Source organism: Ambystoma mexicanum, chromosome 4p, assembly GCF_040938575.1.
Source record: "Ambystoma mexicanum isolate Mex_15411 chromosome 4p, UKY_AmexF1_1, whole genome shotgun sequence".
Lineage (NCBI taxonomy): Eukaryota > Metazoa > Chordata > Amphibia > Caudata > Ambystomatidae > Ambystoma > Ambystoma mexicanum.
Window position 1 is genome coordinate 1,177,203,940 of NC_090927.1, and position 19,298 is coordinate 1,177,223,237.

The 19,298-nt window shown below is 49.4% G+C and overlaps 1 protein-coding gene across 1 annotated transcript in view; it reads left to right on the plus strand.

Moving 5' to 3' along the window:
• The window catches only part of TCP1 (t-complex 1), a 223,144-nt gene that overhangs the window by 160,900 nt on the left and 42,946 nt on the right, over positions 1 to 19,298 (plus strand). Inside the window, exons 6-10 of the mRNA XM_069606819.1 lie at positions 10,669 to 10,850; positions 11,028 to 11,154; positions 11,817 to 11,992; positions 12,568 to 12,691; positions 13,477 to 13,669. Of these exons, the coding sequence (XP_069462920.1) occupies positions 10,669 to 10,850; positions 11,028 to 11,154; positions 11,817 to 11,992; positions 12,568 to 12,691; positions 13,477 to 13,669 (802 nt within the window). The remainder of the gene's footprint in view (positions 1 to 10,668; positions 10,851 to 11,027; positions 11,155 to 11,816; positions 11,993 to 12,567; positions 12,692 to 13,476; positions 13,670 to 19,298) is intronic.

The window sequence follows — 19,298 nt, forward strand, 5'->3', positions numbered from 1 at the left end:
CTCCCCTCACAAGCTGGGCTTCTCCCTCAACTTGAAGTCTCATTTGACGCCTACTCAGCTGCTCCAGTACATCGGAGCAGTGCTCGACACATCCCTGGGGCAGTGTTCGCCTCCCCAGGTGAGGGCTCATCACATTCGGCAGATGGTGGACAAGTTTCAACATAACCAGAATCTTCCGGTTTTCGAGTTCTTGAGACTGCTCTGCCTCATGGCATCCTGCATTCCATTGGTGCCGGAGGCCAGGCTGTGCATGAGATCTTTGCAGTGGGCTCTCAAGATGTAGTGGTCGCAGTCCTCCGGCAGGCTGTCGGATCCCGCTCAGGGGCCGCCCTTGGTTGTCCAGGATCTTCTGTGGTGGGCCGATAAAGGCAATCTGATGAAGGGAGCACCATTTTGGCTACCCTGGCCGGAGGTGACGATCCTGACGGACGCTTCCCTCACGGGATGGGGAGCTCATGCCAACGAGTAGAGTTAGCAGTCGTTGGTCTCCGGAGTCCAGACTACACATCCATCTTTTAGATCTGAGGGCCGTCCGGCTAGCCCTGAAGGCTTTTCTGCCGTCTGTGCGGGGGAAGAATGTCCTGATTATGACGGACAATACAGTGGCCAAGCACGACCTAAACTAAAAAGGGGGGGGGGCAGGGTTACTCCCACTGTGCAGAGAGGCGATGCAGCTCTGGTTCTGGGCCATCCAGCAGGAAATTTTGATCGCAGCAGTTCATCTGGCCGGCGACAAACGCGGCGGCGGACGCTCTGAGCAGGCAGAGCAGTCTTTCACGAGTGGGAGCCGGCTCAGGAAGTTCTGTTGGAGATCTTCGCCCTTTGGGGAACCCCACAAGTGGATCTCTTCCCCACCAGTGTCAACCGGAAGTGTGAAAGATTCTGCTCGAGGGAATTCCTTCTAAGAGGAGCCTTGGGGGACATGTTTGTAGAGGAGTGGTCCTTCCCACTGCTGTACGTGTTTCCTCCAGTCCCCGTCATTCTGCAAGTGTTAAGGAGGTTCGGTTCCCAAATGATCCTCATTGCTCCGGCATGGGCCAGGAGAGCATGGTACCTGGACCTTCTCGACATGTCCAACTGCCCTCCACACTGTCTTCTCTACCGAGACGATCTGCTCTCACGGGAGGGGAGTCAGGTTCTCCATCCAGATGTCAAGCCTCTCAGCCTTCATGCTTGGTATCTGAAAGGTTGAGGTATAAGGATTGGGACCTCCATGAAGACGTGATGTAGGTGTTGCTTTCGGGCAGAAGGCCCGCGACACAATCCCTGTACCGTTGCCGTAGCAGAAAGTTCTGCGACTGGTGCAGGGTTCAGAATGTGGATCCTCTATTCCTGTGGTTCTCCAGCATGGGGTCTAGCATGGATTCACATGCTCATGAATATTCCCCGTCGTCAGGCTGGGAATCCTCGGTAAAGAAAAAACCAGTATCAGTTTCGTTTCTGATCTGTCTTTCGTAGTAGTAACCAATCACTGGTCTCTGCGTCATACTGACCACAGCCAATGATTGCCTTCTACCTAAGCCCCGCCTCTGGCAGCCATCTTCAGATTTTTACCGCACGTTCATGTGTTGGGATCCTCGTGCTATTGCTCTCGAGCGTTAGTGCTATTTTTTTCACGCTTTTTTTCTCAAAAACCTCGTTTTTTTCGGTCAAAAGAGCCTCAAGCTCCACCGACTCTACATCCGATCAACGGGGACCCGTGTCGGATTCGTCTGCGCCCCTCAAGGGTGAAGATTTCGTCGAGCTACACTTTGGAGGACTCCAGAAGTTTCTCAGGCCCGGTCCCGGACATGGCCCAGGAGAAGGGAAGCTCGACGCCCGGAAAGCTGTTCAGGGTCTGCCCTGGATGCCAGCTACAGAACGTCTTTAAGGAGGACGAACACTCTTTTTGTCTTGACTGCCTTCATGAGGACAAGACGCACGTGGAGAAGGACTGTGCGTTTTGCGGCAACATGTTGGAACGGACCATGAAGGACCGCCATCAACGTCTCGCCAACTGGCTAGAAGGGAAGAGCCCGTCCGACGAGAAGAAGAGGAAGAAATCCGAGCAGTCTTCTAAGACCTTTGAGGGTGCCCCGGCGACGGGGACCCAACATAAGGCCAAGCACCGCGAGTCCGCTGGCACCGGGAGCGCCGAACGGTCGGGCTCTGCGGGCGCCAGGCAGGGCGCACCCTCCCCGGCACCATCAACCACGAGCCAACGCTCTGGGTCGGGTAAGAGGAAGGCCGAGCACCCGGCGAAGCTCCTGGAGAGGCCCCGGTCGAGCTCTAAGGCGGAGGAGGAGCGTGGCAGTGCCCCCTCCCTCAAGGATAAGGCGGTGAGCGCACCTAAGGTGGTGAAGGCCTTAATCCATCCGGCCAAGCCCTCTATCGAAACTGTCGCGGCGGCCCTGGCTCAGCCTGTGGAGGCTACACCAGTGGTGGCGACCTCGGGGCTCAGTCTCCCTGCCACCTCGGAGGGAGTCCTCTTTTGTGTCCATCGATAGGACCCCCGTGAAATCCCCCGTGGGGAAGAAGGGGGGGCAGGGCGTCGTCGTAGATTCGGCTTCAACCTCAGAAGAGGAACTGATCGAGGTCTTAAGCCACGGCCTCGGCGTGGAAGAAGACCGGCCCGTCGGGATGGATCCCGACGCAGGTGACGACGACGACATCGTCGAGGATACCGACGGGGCCCCTGATCGCCCGTCGGATTCCCCTCTGCCAGCGCCGCAAGACAACTCGGCGGCCATTTTGTTGGCTATACAGTCCTTATGCTCAGAGATTAGGACGAGGCTACCGTTGCCGACGGAGGAACCTCTCCCGTCGGGGGATCCAGAACCGGGACCTTCTGGTGCTCCCCCTACCAAGAAAAGAAGGATCCACCCTCCACCTCCTTTTCAGCCGTCGCGCCCAGTCCAGCCCTCCTCCCCGTCCACCCGAGGGGATGATACGGGGACTGACACGGCAGCGACGGGTACGGACGACGAGGCATACGACGAGGATATTCCGTCGTCGCCTCCCACCAGGGCTTCTCCGCCCGACGAGATTGGATCGTTCCACTCCATGATCTTCCAACTCTGCCCTGAGGAGAAGAAAAAGGAAGGCTTCCTTTATCAGCGGCGCGAGGCCAAGAGGAGGACGGTCCTTGCAGTGCCTCTGTTGGACGACATTTGGGATGAGGGCCTTACCCTCGTCAAGAACCCTTCCACGACGCCAGCTAGAAGAGACCGGTACGAGAAGAAGTACCGGGTCCCGGACACGGGCCCCCTGTGCCTCCGGGCGCAGCCTACCCCGGACTCCGTCGTCTCCGCGGCGGCCAGGAAGAAAGTGGGGGGGGGGGGGTGCGGCCTCCACATCGACTTCCCCACCGGACGGCGAGGGAAAGAAATTAGATGCGATGGGACGCAGAGTCATCTCGTCGGCAGCGACGACGATTAAAGCGGCCAACGCCTTGGCTATCGTGGCCCGCTACGACAGGGAGCTCTGGTACAAAATAGCTCCCCTGCTGGACTTTCTGCCGGACGACAAGAGGGCGGAGGCCCTGGAGATCCTGCAGGAAGGTGAGGTGGCCTCGGACCACGCAATCACCGTTGCGACGGACATCGCCGACACTGGGTTCCGCCAGTTGGGCAACAGCGTTTGCCTTAGGCGGCGTGGTTGGCTCAAGGCTACGGACTTCCGTCAAGACGTTCAGACCAGAGTCCTGGACATGCCCTTCGATGGGAACAACCTGTTTGGGAAAACTGTGGACGATTCCCTTCAGGCCATTAAGGCGGATTCTGAGACGGCCCGGGCCCTTGGAGTTCTGCAACAACGACGGACGCCCTTTCGGAGCAGCGGAGGCAAGGGCGCCTCCAAAGGTTCCGGCGGCGGTTTCTCCACCTACCGTCAAGCGGCCCGCTCGTCGTCTCAGGAGGCATACAGAGGACGAGGCAAGTCTGGCGGACCCCGCCGTCGTCGCCAAGGAGGTCAAGGCGGCAATGCCTCGTCGAAGCAGGATTGAACCGGCCGTGGGGTCGGGCCCCCACCGAAGCACCCCGGTGGGAGGCCGGCTGGCGAGCTTCGTCAGCGTGTGGGAGTCTATCTCCACCGACCGTTGGGTGCTGGACGCCTTGGCCCGGGGCCACGCGCTCGAGTTTCAGAGAAGGTGCCCGCGCGTCCCCCCCCCGTGGCCAGGAAAGAACTTCACGTCCCTCAACTTCTCCTGGAGGTAAAGGCGATGCTCAGGAAGGGCGCCATCGAACTCGTCCCAAAGAGGCTTCGGGGCTCCGGAGTCTACTCGAGATACTTCCTCGTGAAGAAGAAGACGGGAGGATGGCGCCCCATCCTAGACCTGCGACGTCTGAACAAGTTCATCAAGGCGCAGAAGTTCCGGATGGTCACCCTCCAGCACGTCCTGGGTCAGCTGGAGGAAGGAGACTTCCTATCGTCGTTGGATTTGGAGGATGCCTACTTCCACATTCCCATCCTAAAGGGGCACCGAAAATTCCTCAGGTTTGTGGTCCAAGGGCGTCATTACCAGTTCAAAGCCCTCCCCTTCGGACTACGGTCGGCACCCAGGGTATTCACCAAGTGCCTCGCACCGGTGGCGGCGCAGCTGCGCCGCGAGGGGATCCACGTCTACCCCTACCTGGACGACTGGCTCATCCGCGCCAAGACGAGGGAGCTCGCCGTGGACCACACGGCAAGGACCGTCCAACTTCTCACGGACCTGGGATTCTCCGTGAACTACGCCAAATCCCACCTGGTGCCCGCGCAAGACGCACTGTTTCTGGGAGCGAGGCTCAACAGTGTCCCTTCTGGCCTTCCCGTCGGAGGAGAGGACCAGGACCATCTTGGGCAAGGTGCAGCGGATGTTGGTGGCCGACGCGGCCAAAGTGAGGTCCATCAAGTCCCTCCTCGGGATGATGTCTTCCTGCATCTACCTCATTCCCATGTGCAGGCTCCGGATGCGCCCGTTGCAGGAGTTCCTGGATGCGTGCTGGATCCAGACGACGGGCAGCTTCGAGGAAAGGATCGCGCTCGACGAGAGTTTCCGACGAGCGATACGGTGGTGGGGCACCCGTGCGCATCTGACGGCGGGCATGGACTTCCAGACCCCAGCCCACCAGGAGACAGTGACCACGGATGCCTCCCTGGAAGGGTGGGGAGCGCACACCGAAAATCTGCACGCAAGAGGACTTTGGCTCCCGACGGAGAAGTCCCTACATATCAACGTCCTGGAGCTCCGTGCAGTGTTTTGGGCCCTCAGGTCCTTCCTTCCGTCCCTCAAGGGCAAGGTGGTGAGGATCTTCACCGACACCACCACCATGTTTTACATCAGGAAACGGGGCGGAACCAGGTCCCCAGCACTGTCCAAGGAGGCGCAGGACCTGTGGCATTGGGCCGTCGGCCAAGGGATATTTCTGGTGCCGTTTCATCTGGCAGGGATAAAAAACACCATCGCCGACTCACTCAGCAGGGAGCTGCGCTCGTGCCACGAGTGGGAACTACGGCAGGATCTAGTGGATCGCCTCTTCGACGGTGGGGCACACCCCAGATCGACCTGTTCGCGACGGCGACGAACTCCAAGTGCCGGAGGTTCGCCAGCAGGTTTCCCCAGGCGAGGAGCATGGGCAATGCTTTCTCGTTCCCCTGGGAGGGCCTGTTCCTCTACGCGTTCCCTCCCTTGCCTCTGCTAGTCCGGCTCGTCAACCAGCTCAAGAGGTCACGGTGCAGGATGATCCTCGTTGCACCTGCGTGGCCGAGGCAGAAATGGTTCCCGGACCTTCTGGACTTGTCAGCGTCCCCACCAATCAAGCTGCCGGTGGACGCGGATCTACTCTCCAGGGAAGGAGGTGCCATTCTCCACCACGACCCGAAGTCGCTGAACTTGCAGGCCTGGCTCCTGCAGCGCTAGAGTTTGGAGGATACGACATACCGGCCGACTGCAGAGAGGTTCTTGCAAAGGCCAGGGCGTCCTCAACTCTTAAATGCTACGGACACAAATGGAAGAGGTTCTCTGTCTGGTGCCGCGCACAGAAGATTAACCCTCTACGGATTACGGCTCCCCAAGTACTGCCGTACCTGCTGACGCTGGCCAAGGCTGGACTGGCACACGCGTCCATCAAGATTCATCTTGCTGCGATCTCCCGATACACCAGAACCACGGGGCGGACGTCCTTGTGGTCTCATCGTCTGGTGAAAGAGTTCATGAAGGGACTATTCAGGTCGTTCCTGCCGGTGAAGGCTCCGGCCCCGGCGTGGGAGCTCAACGTGGTGCTGACCAAGCTCATGGGACCTCCGTTCGAGCCTCTACACTCGGCCCTGTTGAAGTTTCTGTCGTGGAAAACAGCGTTTCTTGTGGCCATCACCTCCGCACGACGGGTGGGAGAGATCCAGGCCCTTTCCTGCAAGGCCCCGTACTTGACTTTTCACGACACGAGGGTAGTGCTCAGGACGCACCCCTCCTTCATGCCCAAGGTACCGTCGGACTTCCATCTCAACGAACCCTTGGTGTTGCCTGTGTTCTTCCCGTCGCCTTCGTCGCCGGCTGAGAGGACTTTGCACTCGCTGGATGTGGCTAGAGCGCTGAAGTTCTACGTGGACCGCACGAAGTGTTTTCGGAAGACCTCACAACTCTTTGTAAACTTTGGACCTGTCAATCAGGGGAAGGCTCTCTCGAAGGCTTCCATTTCCAGATGGCTCTCCGGCTGTATCATGTACTGTCACCGGTTGGCAAACCGACCGCTGCCTGGCCGTCTGAGAGCCCATTCCACCAGAGCGATCGCAGCTACCACAGCGTTCCTATCTGGTGTGCTCCTGCTGGACATATGCAGGGCTGCTACGTGGAGGTCGACGCACACCTTCACGAAATTCTACTGCGTCGATCGGGATTCCAGGGAGGAGTCCAGGGTCGGCCAAGCAGTGCTGCGCAACCTGTTCGCCTGAGGTGAGCCTGGTGAGGAAGTAAGATGCTTAATGTTGAGTTTGATGTAATGCTTAATGTTGAGCCTTTGCCACCTCCCGTGGTTGTGCATGTGTGTACTGCTATGTATTCTTTATTCATGAGCATGTGAATCCATGCCAGACCCCATGCTGGAGAAGGAACAAGTTACTTACCTGTAACTGTTGTTCTCCAGCATGGGTCTGGCATGGATTCACATGCAAACCCTCCCGCCTACCCCTCTGCGGCTCTTCACTTGGTCATACTGCCTCTTCACGTGCTTCCAAATCTGAAGACGGCTGCCAGAGGCGGGGCTTAGGTAGAAGGCAGTCATTGGCTGTGGTCAGTATGACGCAGAGACCAGTGATTGGTTACTACTACGAAAGACAGATCAGAAACGACACTGATACTGGTTTTTTCTTTACCGAGGATTCCCAGCCTGACGACGGGGAATATTCATGAGCATGTGAATCCATGCCAGACCCATGCTGGAGAACAACAGTTACAGGTAAGTAACTTGTTCCTTTTGTCTCTTTTGCTTTCATTAGCTCACAAGGGCCTGCAAGTGGGTACCATTAAGGGTTACATGGCGGCGCTGTCAATATTTAAGCGCTCGTCTGAGGAGTGTTCTTATTTTAAGATTCATTTGATTTCTCAGTTTCTAAAAGGGCTAACTAATGTGTTTCCACGGTCACCGTTCCAGGTGCCCGGATGGGATTTGAACTTAGTTCTAAAATTCCTAATGGGAGCTCCGTTTGAGCCCTTACATTCTTGTCCGTTGAGACTGTTGACCTTTACGACTGTGTTTTTAGTTGCGGTTACTTCCGCTCGCAGAGTGAGTTGCAGGCACTTTCCGCCAAGCCACCTTTCACGGTGTTCCATAAGGACAGAGTTGTCCTTAGAGTTTGTTCTTTTCTTCAGAAGGTTGTCGGAATTTCATTTGAGCCAGAAGGTCATTCTTCCGGCGTTCTATCCTCCGTCGCATCCTGGTAAGGAAGAAGAGTCTCCATAGGTTAGATCCTAGGAGAGCTTTCAGTTTCTATCTCTCACGGATGTCCTGGGTCAGAGTGGACGATCAGCTATTTGTAGTATACGCTGGAAGGCGTTTAGGTCAAGCTGATTCTAAGCAGACCTTGTCTAGATGGATCATCTTGACGATCTCTGAATGTTACTAGTTGGCGGGTAAGGATCCTCCAGTAGGCTTACAGGCTCATTCTACTAGGGGTGTTGCTGCCTCTATTGCTCTGCCGAGGGGTGTTCCCATTCGTAATATTTGTGAAGCAGCCACATGGGCCTCTGTCCTTACTTTTGTAAAACACTATTCCCTGGACTCTAGCCATGGGCAAGATTTGGCTATCGAAAGAATGTTACCATCTAAGAAAGTTACTTGTTCTTCTGTTTTGTCGTCATTCAGGCTTAGACCGTGAAGTGCCATCCATGCCTGGATAATGAGTTCTATCTTATTCACCAAGGAAAAATCCTGTTTGTAATCCCCCGAAAGTGGGATGAGAATCTTAGTGTCATCTACATAGTTAGTATAGGTGACCCCTAGAAGGTCCAGATCATCAAACAAGGGCTTAGTAAAAATGTTATACATCGTAGGGGAAACGCAAGATCCCTGGGTTACACCACACGTGATAGGAGCGGAGTCTTCAGCTGCTGTGGTGAAGACCCTCATAGTTCTCTCGCTTAAAAATGATTTCATCCAAGCTATGGCTTGGGACGAGAAATGCGATGCTGAATCGAAGTGGTTACAGAGTATTTTATGGTCCACCAGGTCGAAAGCTGCTGAGATCCAGGAGGAGAAGTAAGGCAGTTTTTCCCTGGTCTCGAAGCTAGTCGACCTGGGTCTTCAGATCAATAAGTGCAGTTTCAGTACCGTGCTGTGGTCTGAAGCCTGATTGTCTGGTGCCTAGGAGTTGGTGCAGCTCTAGAAAGTTCTGAATCTGTAAGTAGGCCACTCTAATATTTTTTGTAGGAATGGCACCGTGGTGATTGGCCTAAAATTTGGGGGAATGGCCGGGTCCAGTGATAGCTTCTTGAGGAGAGGGAGGACCCAAGATACCTTAAGATTGCTAGGTGTGGTCCCGGAGGTAAAGGAGGCATTAATAAGCTTGGAAATAAATGGAAATACATCTCTTGCTGCGTCTTTTATTATTTGGGCAGGGCAATTATCGCCTTGACAGTTTAAACGATAGTATTTTTTTCAACTTCCAGTATAGATACTTTAGTAAAGTTGAATCTCTGTTCTGGTTTGGCAGTAGTTTGTGATTTGTCAATTTGAGCGGTGGTAGGTGGTATGTTTAGTTTTTTCTTATCTATTTTAACTTGGAGACTGGCAATTTTGTCACTAAGCCTTCTGAATGCTGGAGCACCATATTTTATTTTTTACAGTTACCAGTTGCCGGAATGGGGTGCTGCAATTCTTTTTAGTATTGTAAAGAGCTCCTTAGTGCCTGATTTCGCTTGTTTTATTCTGTGGTCAAAGCTTTCTTTTTTTGACTCGCCATATCTGTTTTGTGGACTGCACAAAGTTTCCGGAAGATGTCATAGCTTTTCGTGAGATTTGGCCCTGTGAACCATGGGGAAGGCCCTCTCCAAGGCTTAGATTTCCAGGTGGCCCTTCGGCTGCATCACCCATTATCACTGGTTGGCAAACCGACCATTGCCTGGCCGTCCGAGAGCCCATTCGACCAGAGCAATCGCTGCAAATACGCCGTTCCTGTCTGGTGTGCCCCTACTGGACATCTACAGGGAGGCTACGTGGAGGTCGACGCACACATTCGCGAGATTTTACTGCGTCAACAGGGATTCCAGGGAGGAGTCCAGAGTCGGCCAAGCAGTGTTGCGCAACCTGTGCGCTTGAAGGTGAACCTGGTGAGGAGGTAAGAGATGCTTATGTTGAGCTTTGCCTCCTCCCGTGGTTGTGCATGTGTACTGCATGTATTTATTAATCCGCATGTGAATCCATACCGGACCCCATGCTGGAGAAGGAACAAGTTACTTACCTGTAACTGTTCTCCAGCATGGGTCTAGCATGGATTCACATGCGAACCCTCACACCTATCCCTCTGCGGCTCTTGTCTTGGTCCTACTGCACTTTATGTGCTACCAAATCTGAAGATGGCTGCCAAAGGAGGGGATTAGGTAGAGGGCAGTCATTGGCTGGGGGCAGTATGACCCAGAGACCAGTTATTGGTTGTTAGACAGTTCAGAAGTGAAACTGATGTTTTTTCTTTACCGAGGATTCCCAGCCTGACAGGGAATATTCATGAGCATGTGAATCCATGCCAGACCCATGCTGGAGAACAATTACAGGTAAGTAACTTGTTCCTTTCCTCATAACGAAATGAGCAAAATACCAGGTGAGTGAAGATGAAGGCGCCACTTCCCTGTAAAATCAGGACGTGTTCAAAAGCAAAAGGTTTGGTGGTGCATAGAACTATGGCGGGACCGTTGCTAAGGGAAATCTTTCCTGACAGTTTCCACCTTCTACAGACTGCCAATGTGATCCTAGATTAAATCTGTGCGTTTCCAGCATGTCAATCTCTTTTTTTAATAGTAACTGAATAACCTTTATAGCCGATCTAATTTTGTCCTCCTTGTGCACCATCAAAGGTCTATTGTGCTAGAAATCGAATGGTTATGTAATTGTTCAGGCTAAGAGCCCGATTAGAGTCCCAGTAAACATGAGTGGGATATGCTATGCTTAGTGTTTGACAATGCTTTACTTAAAGCTGGTTTGCCTTGACTCCTCTTCTAAGTGATAGCGACTTCTTTGCTAATCTGGTTGTGGATGCTGCACTGGCTGTCAAATTTACAGATGCCAAAGGCCAAGCTCGTTATCCCATCAATTCTGTTAATGTCCTGAAGGCACATGGGCGCAGTCAGTCTGAGAGCATTCTTGTTAACGGTTATGCTTTAAACTGCACCGTTGGTTCTCAAGGTAAGCATGTGAGTGAACATCGTCTGGGGGAGACTGATTAAAGTTACTGCATAAATGCATGTGCATGCGTGTGTATTTGACTTTGCATGAAATTTAACATGCTATTAGTGGCATTTTATGAATTTGGATACAAATGTATTTCTACAGTTTTATGACCGACTTGAAACTTTATTCCAGGAATGATTAAACGAGTTGTTGGTGCAAAGATCGCTTGCCTTGACTTCAGTTTGCAGAAAACAAAAATGAAGCTTGGTGTTCAAGTTCTCATTTCTGATCCCGAAAAACTGGACCAGATCAGACAGAGGTATGTGCTGTTACTTGTAATGCCATTATCGTAGTCGTTTATTTAGTAATAATGAGGTGAGCAGCATGGGAGCGACCAAATTGGGTTTGAAATGTTTAAGCAGAAGTGGACTGTTCATGAGGTTGTGGCTTTGGATATGTTTTCCTAACATGAATCGCTAGAATTAGAAGGTATGCAGAATGCTTGTCTTTGGCTGTTACTAATATCCAATGAAGCTTATGCAAGTGTAGGATGCTGTGACCGGTGCGTTTTCTGATGCATTCTAATTTCCCATTTAATTTACTGCCAAACCAATATGGTGGTATGAGCAGCTATACGTGTGGGATACAGAAAAGTTAACACTGTCACAATGAAGCCATATATGCTTTATTTTATTCAGTTGCTGCAACAAATTGCCTTTTGGTAATAGGTAAACAATGGTAAAATAGCTCTACAGTTCAGATGTCGAGTCTCAGACCTACAGGTTCAAATTCCATAACAGCTGACTTAATTCCTAAACTTTCCAAAGTGTATTAGTATGGCAAATAATGGACAGTGCTGAAGGTCTTTGATTTACTGCAGAGTAAGATGCAAACTGGTTCTGTTATTGGATTCCATGTTTAAAATTAGGCCTGCACTTGACATCAAACATATAATACTGTTCTCAACTCCTTGCCTTACAGAGAGTCTGACATCACAAAAGAGAGGGTTCAGAAGATTCTTGCAACCGGCGCCAATGTTATTTTAACCACTGGGGGCATCGACGATATGTGCTTAAAGTATTTTGTGGATGCGGGTGCTATGGCAGTGCGCAGAGTCTTAAAGAAGGACCTCAAACGCATCGCTAAGGCAACTGGAGGTAATGGCGTTTTACTGTTAAGGTGAATGTTTTAAACTGTGGCTTTGGCATGAATCTTGCTTATTTTGAACTGGTTCACTGACCTTTCTTCTAATGAGCCCTATTCCTAAAGATGCAACTCTGTACATTGTGCTCACTGAGACCTTAAGTGTATCGGGTGGAGTGTCTAAAAAGTACCCAGTGTATGTCTGGTCAAGTAGACTCCCATTTTAGATGCAATCCCTGAAAGACTGACCTGGAGATTGGCCTTGATTGCTACACTAGAGCTGCCAAGAGAAGCCTTTGGGAACCGTAGCTTTACTTTTTTCTGTAGTCTTGGAGGCCTTGCTTGGTCTCTGGGTAAATATTCCTGAGAATGGTACAACAGTTGGCACTACTCTAGTTAACATTTGTGCGCCTGTTCATTCCATTTTAACTTTTCTGTCTAGTTAAATATTTTCAAGCATGTTAAATTTATCGAATTCATAGTAGGGAATTGGTGTCATTTTTACATGTGCCTTTTTACTTTGCCTTTGTGACTGGTTATCTTTTTTCTATCAAACTCACTGCTTTTGGTTTTTCGTTTTATAAACCAGCGACTGTTTGCTCAACCCTGGCTAATCTGGATGGTGAAGAAAGCTTTGAGTCCCTCATGCTTGGACAGGCAGAAGAAGTTGTCCAGGACAAAATATGTGATGACGAGCTGATCCTTGTTAAAAAGTAAGGTTCTATTGGAACATTCTAATTTGGCAGGTTCTCCCCATTAAAATTGCTGTTGCACCTGTGAATGTGCAGGCAGTTATACGCGTGGGGGAAAGTATAACTAGTTGCTGACAGTTTGGGTGGATTAACTCATGGTCCATCCTTCATACAGTGACTGTACATATTAATTGATTATGCTAGAAAAATTGAGCTATAGCAACACTAGCCATGCATCCTGGTAGGAATCTTTAATTACTTGTACAAAGTTCAGGTCTTAACTCAGTAGCAGCCCGCCCCAAAATCGCCCATCACCCGGAAAACCTCCCCTTGTCTGAATTCACCTAACCCAAGCATATTGTAGCACATGGATGCCCCCCTCCTAAACACTCTCTAAAACCAGGTATGCTAAGATAGTCTTCTGCAAAGCACAGTACTGTGGCTACCTGCCATCCTTTAGTCTAGAAGACAAGGTTGCTGGTTTGCGTACTAGACTCTAGATCTAATGTAATGTTCTATTTATTGGCTTTGATAATTAGATCTATATCCATAAAAGCCTCACGATTGCCATTCAGACAGTTGAGTGGCAGTAACTTCTTGCTGCTCGCGTATATCTTTAAACAATTTGCAGGACCACTGTAGCCAACTTGAGGGACGAGTGGGAGGCCTTGACAAAGAAGAGCATAGAATAGGCAGAGCATAGAAAGGTAATGCATTCGTATTTGTGTTATAGGTATCTGTAATATTTAAAAGTAATGATTCAGCTGTACCTTCATTAATGCTGTGATAATTTCGATTTCTAACAGTACCAAAGCACGAACCTGTTCCTCCATCATTCTTCGTGGAGCCAATGATTACATGTGTGATGAGATGGAGCGTTCTGTTCATGATGCCTTGTGTGTGGTGAAGAGAGTATTGGAGTCAAAGTCTGTAGTCCCAGGAGGTGGTGCTGTGGAGGCTGCACTTTCAATTTATCTTGAAAATTATGCTACCAGCATGGTAAGGATGTAGTCTGTTTGGTTTGGGCAGCTTATGAATTGAAGTTTCATTCAACTCAAAGATGTTGCAGCTAAGCTAGTTGAACTGCTAAAATATACTTAAACCTGCCAATCAAACCTTCAAATGTGTTCGTACATAAGCATCTTTGTAATTTGTTCGTTTTTGAAAGTTTTTTTTTCTTTTTTTTTTTTTACTTCTAGCCCAAGGTACAAAATGGCTATTGGGGTACTGGAGTGCAATAGTCATCTAGCTCCTTTTCTTTTATGAAAAGGAAGGACTGCAAATCAGGCCCACCTTTCATAGATGCTACATGCCAGAATTAGTGCAAACGTGTGCCTTTGCTAAAAGGACAGACACCCGCAGCTCTACTGTGGCACAGAGCAGGCTCTAAAGTCTTATTTCCATTCTGGAGTGCTGCAAGAACACAAAGTTCTTACAGGTAGAGGTGACTAATCTCCTGCACACCTGAATATTTTTTTTTGTGGTCTTTTTTTTGTCATTCCAGTTTTGTGGCATGTTGACTGCTAATGACAGTGGCACAGCCACAGCAGTTTAATATCACACAATCGTCTGCGCTGTAAGAAGAACTGAACCATATTCAAATTGACGTCTGGTCTGACTAGCTCCACAGCTGCCATGTGGAACAATTAACCATGATGCTGCCCCTTTATACTCCAGCCGTAAGGTCATGCCCCCGCCATAGACTATCCCCTTGGTCTCCTGTGAATGGTGCTTGTTAGGGAGAATTCTCAGAAATGTGCCAATTCCCTTCTACCTTAGAGACCCCCCAGCTCTTTTGCTGGACTTTAGGACCTTTAATTTTATCCTGGAGAGTGGACTTTTCCCACTCCATGTATTTTTCTTTGATTTGAACACTTCCTTTTGGTTTTGATGTCTGACAAACTCCATAGGCATAATATTTTTAAATTGTGACACACTGCACCTTCAGTGCAGTGGCACAGGGAAGTCTTTAAGATTTCCCAAAGGTTTAAATACCTTCTCTTGGATAAACTACTGTTTCCAAGAAAAGTAAAATTGACTTTACGTTTTGTAACTTTGTAAACCCAGCACACACTATCTTACCGAGTGCTGGAGGGGTTACTTGGTAACCCCGTATGTCTTTCTCATGCAAACGTTTTTTTAACTCTTTCTACAATTAATGGCTGGTGTCAGTGGTTTACTTTTTCCTACCATTGTGTTCCTACCGCGGGCTGCAATTTCAGCTGCAGTAAAGCACCCGTGGGTGCCAATTTTGTCAATAACCCTGATCGTGGTATTTTTTTTTTTTTTTTTTTGTGGCCATTTCTTGTTGGAAAGGGCCTTCTTGAGATTTACTCTGCGCACCAAACCAGGTTTAGGCCCTTTGTTTCTGTCTTTGTTGGGATTCACTGCTGAAGCCCGCCTCTGGCTCCAGTGTATCTGGCAGGGCAGGAAGCGAGTGAGGTGTCTGAAACTCCGTGGGCTTAATGTCCTTGGTTACAGTAATGCACCCAAAGGTGATTGGCCGGCTGACTGTCCTTGGAGTACAGCCACCCTGCTGTGAGTGTCAGCTGTGCTGCGAATGAATGGAAGAAACATGCCTAAAAGGTGGTCCTTTAGACAAAAGGCAGTCTACCACTGGACGAAGGAATCTGAAGAAGAACTTCGAAGAGAAGCTTGCTGCAACTCCTGGACCGTTGGTTTTCCCGGTGAAGCTTTGCTGCAGTGCCGAAGCTCTAAATTTGCCTCGATTAGAGAAGCCCTGCTAAGGATTACTTCTTCCCTTGGGTTGGTGGCACCAATTGACCCCAAGACAAACTAATTTGGAAATACTCATATTGCTGGCTGTACTTCATTTGCTGCTGTAGGAACAGAGTGCCAGGAAGAGGAACACCAGAATCGAGTGCATCGTTTTTAAGTCGGACCCGAGCTCCAGGAAGATCGTAAGACTCCCTCGAAGCAGGACTAACCAAGCCTGAGCCACCTCAACAGAGTGCTGGACGTCAGAAGCAAGGAAAGCCCACAAGGTATCCGAGCACCGTGGTGGTACTATTCACGAGCAGCAGCAACCACAAAGTGCCGCTGATAAGAAGTTTGCCTATTGCTGCCACTGACCCTCGAATCGTAGTGCAGGAGTCCCCAGATGTCCTCCCCCTTGTCCCTACGACTGAGGCCCAGGAACAGATCTGCCATACTACAACAGGAACAGAAGCCAGCTGGAACAAATTTCTTCAGACCTAAGGTACTTTAACTAAGGGGTACTTGTCTCTTGCTGTGTAATGTGCTTGCTCTCAGTTGGGACTTGCATGTGTTACCTTTTGTAGAGTTGCTTGCAGCTTTGCCCATCACAATCCTTCGAGCTTATGGCCCAACAGTGATTTCATTTTCTACAAAGTTCTAACATTGTGCAATCATTTTTACTTGCCTTTATGAAGTGTTTCGGCTCTTCTAGACTCTGCTCAAGTGACATTGGCTGTCCTGGCTCCCTGAAGACTCTTCTTAACCTCTGAGTTTGTGTTTTGATCTGTACCTCCAAAAAGTAATGCATTCATTACTTGTATAGCTAGGAAAGGGTTAATCTACATTGAATTGGGGGGGTTTAAAAGTGCTTTCCTGTTTGAGAAACTTGTTGGTCATTGTTTCCACCACTAATCGTTTCCTTTTGACACCAAACTCAGCATTGCTCTAAATGTAATTGCTCTAAATGTACCAGTGATCTATCAATGTCCAGTGTCCTAGTTATTGAAGTCGCCTCAGGGTGTAGGGGTTTGTGTGCCATCCCAAATGGGTACCTACTGATTTAATGAAACTATTTTTAAGTATATTTAAGTGTTAAATATTTGCTCCCTTCTAAAGAAGTCTTATTCAAACTGACTGTTAAATTAATAAATAATTGTTTAATCAAACTTTCAGTAAAAGTGTTATTTGGATACTTGTCACTGTGAAAGTCCGTTACAACCCTACTGCTCACTCTAACTACTTGTGTAGTACATGCTTATGTCAAAGGCTGGGTTAACATTGCCAAGAGGACAAGGTTGGTGCAGTCTCCCACAGGGTACTGCATACAATCTGTGTATATATATATATCTCCCCTAAAACAAAAGGGTTGAATTTTTTTTTAAAAAATATATTCTTTTGGGGTTTCCGTATAGGAAAAAAAAATCGACCCTTTTTGTTTTTTGATTCTACCCTTTTGTTGTTCGATCCTTTTCATTCGAACCTTTGACCTATATCCTATATGGAGAAGGGGCCCACCGTCTTGGTTTCTGTTGGGGCTATTTTTTCCTGTCTCTACCATTTCCTGTGTGCAAGGTACTCTGGGTGTGATGTTATAAGGGCATGTATTTCACCCCTTGCAGCAGGCTTGCTTTGGATCAATGCCCTATGCAAAATTGCCTTTCTCCAGCAGGGGGTCTGCCATGGATTCACATGCTCATTCCCCCCATCAGGCTGGGAATCCTTGGTTTAAAAAAGTTTCGCTTGAACTGTCTCCTATAAAGCAATCACTGAGCTCTGGGTCATACTGTCCCCAGCAAATTACTGCCCTCTTCCGAAGTCCCTCCTCTGGCAGCCATCTTTAGATTTTTTTTACTGCAAGTTCATGTGTTGGGAGTCCATGTTTTTGCTCCAAGCTTTTCTAGGTTTTTGTGCTTTTACGATAAAAAGTTTCTAGTTTTGAGAAATGGAGCACGTGTGCTTTCGTTCATTTGACCGGCAAGCAGGGATCAGTTTGTCGGCGTCTTTCAATGCTCCTCAAGGGCAAGAATCGTTGAGTTTCATTGAAGATTCGAGAAGGCCATCGGGCCTACACCGCACGCTGGACCATGTCGAAGGGGGGGGGGGGTGTTGGGGAGAATTCTCAAAATGTGCTAATTCCTCTACTTTAAAGACCCCCAGCTCCTTTGCTGAACTTTGGGACTCTGTACTTTCTAATTGTTTGCGTTTGTTTTCTTTGGTTATGGAGTTTTAAATAACTCCAAAGGCATCTTTTTTTTATTATTTTTTTTTTTTGTCACACAGCACCCTCAGTGCAGTGACACAGGGAAGCCTTTAGGGTGTCCCAAGGTTTAAATACCTTCTCTAGGATAAACTGTTTGCCAGAGAATGTAAGGTTACATTGACTTGACTAGTGTTTTTTTTTTTTTAATTCCTAGACCCAGTACACAATTTCTTCCTATAGAGTGCTGGAGGGGTTACCTAGTATCCCTGATGTCTAGAACCTCATGTAGCAGTGAAATGCTACCCTTTTCTATCAATGTCTGGTGGCCGTGGTTTGACAACGAACTACCATGATTTTTCCTGACCGCAAACACTGGTAGCCAAAAATCGCAGGAGCCAGGTTTTTCAAGATGGCGCCTTAAGCCCCTTTGTTTAAACTGGTCCTGGTCTTATTTTCTCACCATTTCTTTTTGGAAAGGTCCTTCTAGTGTTTGGCTCTGCGCGCCAATCTAGGTTTGGTCCCTTTGTTTCTATGCCGTTGGCGGGCTTCAGGACTGAAGACCACCTCTAGCGTCTGAGTGTCTGGGGTGGGCAGGAAGGGAGGGAGGTGCCTGAAACTCCCTGTGCTTGGCCTCCTAGCAGACCCAAATGCACTCTGTGATTGGCTGACTGTCCGGCAAGGACAGACACCCTGCTGGGTAACTGACAGCTGGGCTGGAATTAAATGGAGAGAACTGTATAAAAGGCAAGTCTTTTGGCTTGGAAGGCAGTCGACCACTGGACGAAGGAATCGAAGAAAAACTTGAAAAGGACGCCTGCTGCAACTCCTGGACGGTGAAGCCCTGCTGCAGTGCCGAAACACCAAGTTCGCAACGACAGAGAAGCCCCTGCAAGGACGACTTCTCCCCTTGAGTTGGTGGGACCAATCAACTTCAAAGTAAGCTATCTGGACATCCATCTCGGAACTGGTTGAATTTTCCAGAATTATTGCTGGAAACTGTAGAGCCAGGTAGAGGAACACCAGTTTTGTGCGTTGCTTTTAAGTTGTCCAAGAGCTCCAGGAAGATCTTCCGGACTCCCAGGAAGCAGGACTGACCAAGCCTGAGCCCCCTCAACAGAGTACGGGACCCCAGAAGCAAGGAAAGTCCATCTCGACAGCCAGGAACCGCAGTGTTGCTATTTGCGGTAAACTCGAGGAGCTGAAACACTGAACAGCCACTGAAAGTTAAGTTTGCCGGTTTCAAATTTTGACCCTCCCAGTACAATGCAGGAGGTCCCTGACGTCCTCCCTCTTGCCCCCACGACTGAGGCCCAGGAACGGTGAGATCTGCAGAGCTGCACAGGAACAGGAGTCCTCTGCTGCATCTTTTCTTCATTTTAAAGGTACTGTACAAAGTCTAAAAACTTGCCTCTTGCTGTAGAGTTACTTGCATCTTCTACTACTCACAAGTCTAACAGCTTGTGGCCCTACGTTAATCTTTTTCTTCAAACTTCTGAAACATTGTAGAAAGACTTTTCTACTTGCCTTAGAAGTGCTTCAGTCCATATAGACTCTTGCCTATTGACTTTGGCTTAGCCTGTTTAAACTGAATGACACTTATTGGGGGATCTGAAAGTATTTGCCTGCTTAAGAAATATTTGTGGTTGCCTGTTTGCTCCAATAATCGTTTCCTTGTTGCTTGCTGTTAACTCATTCTGAATGCCAACAGTA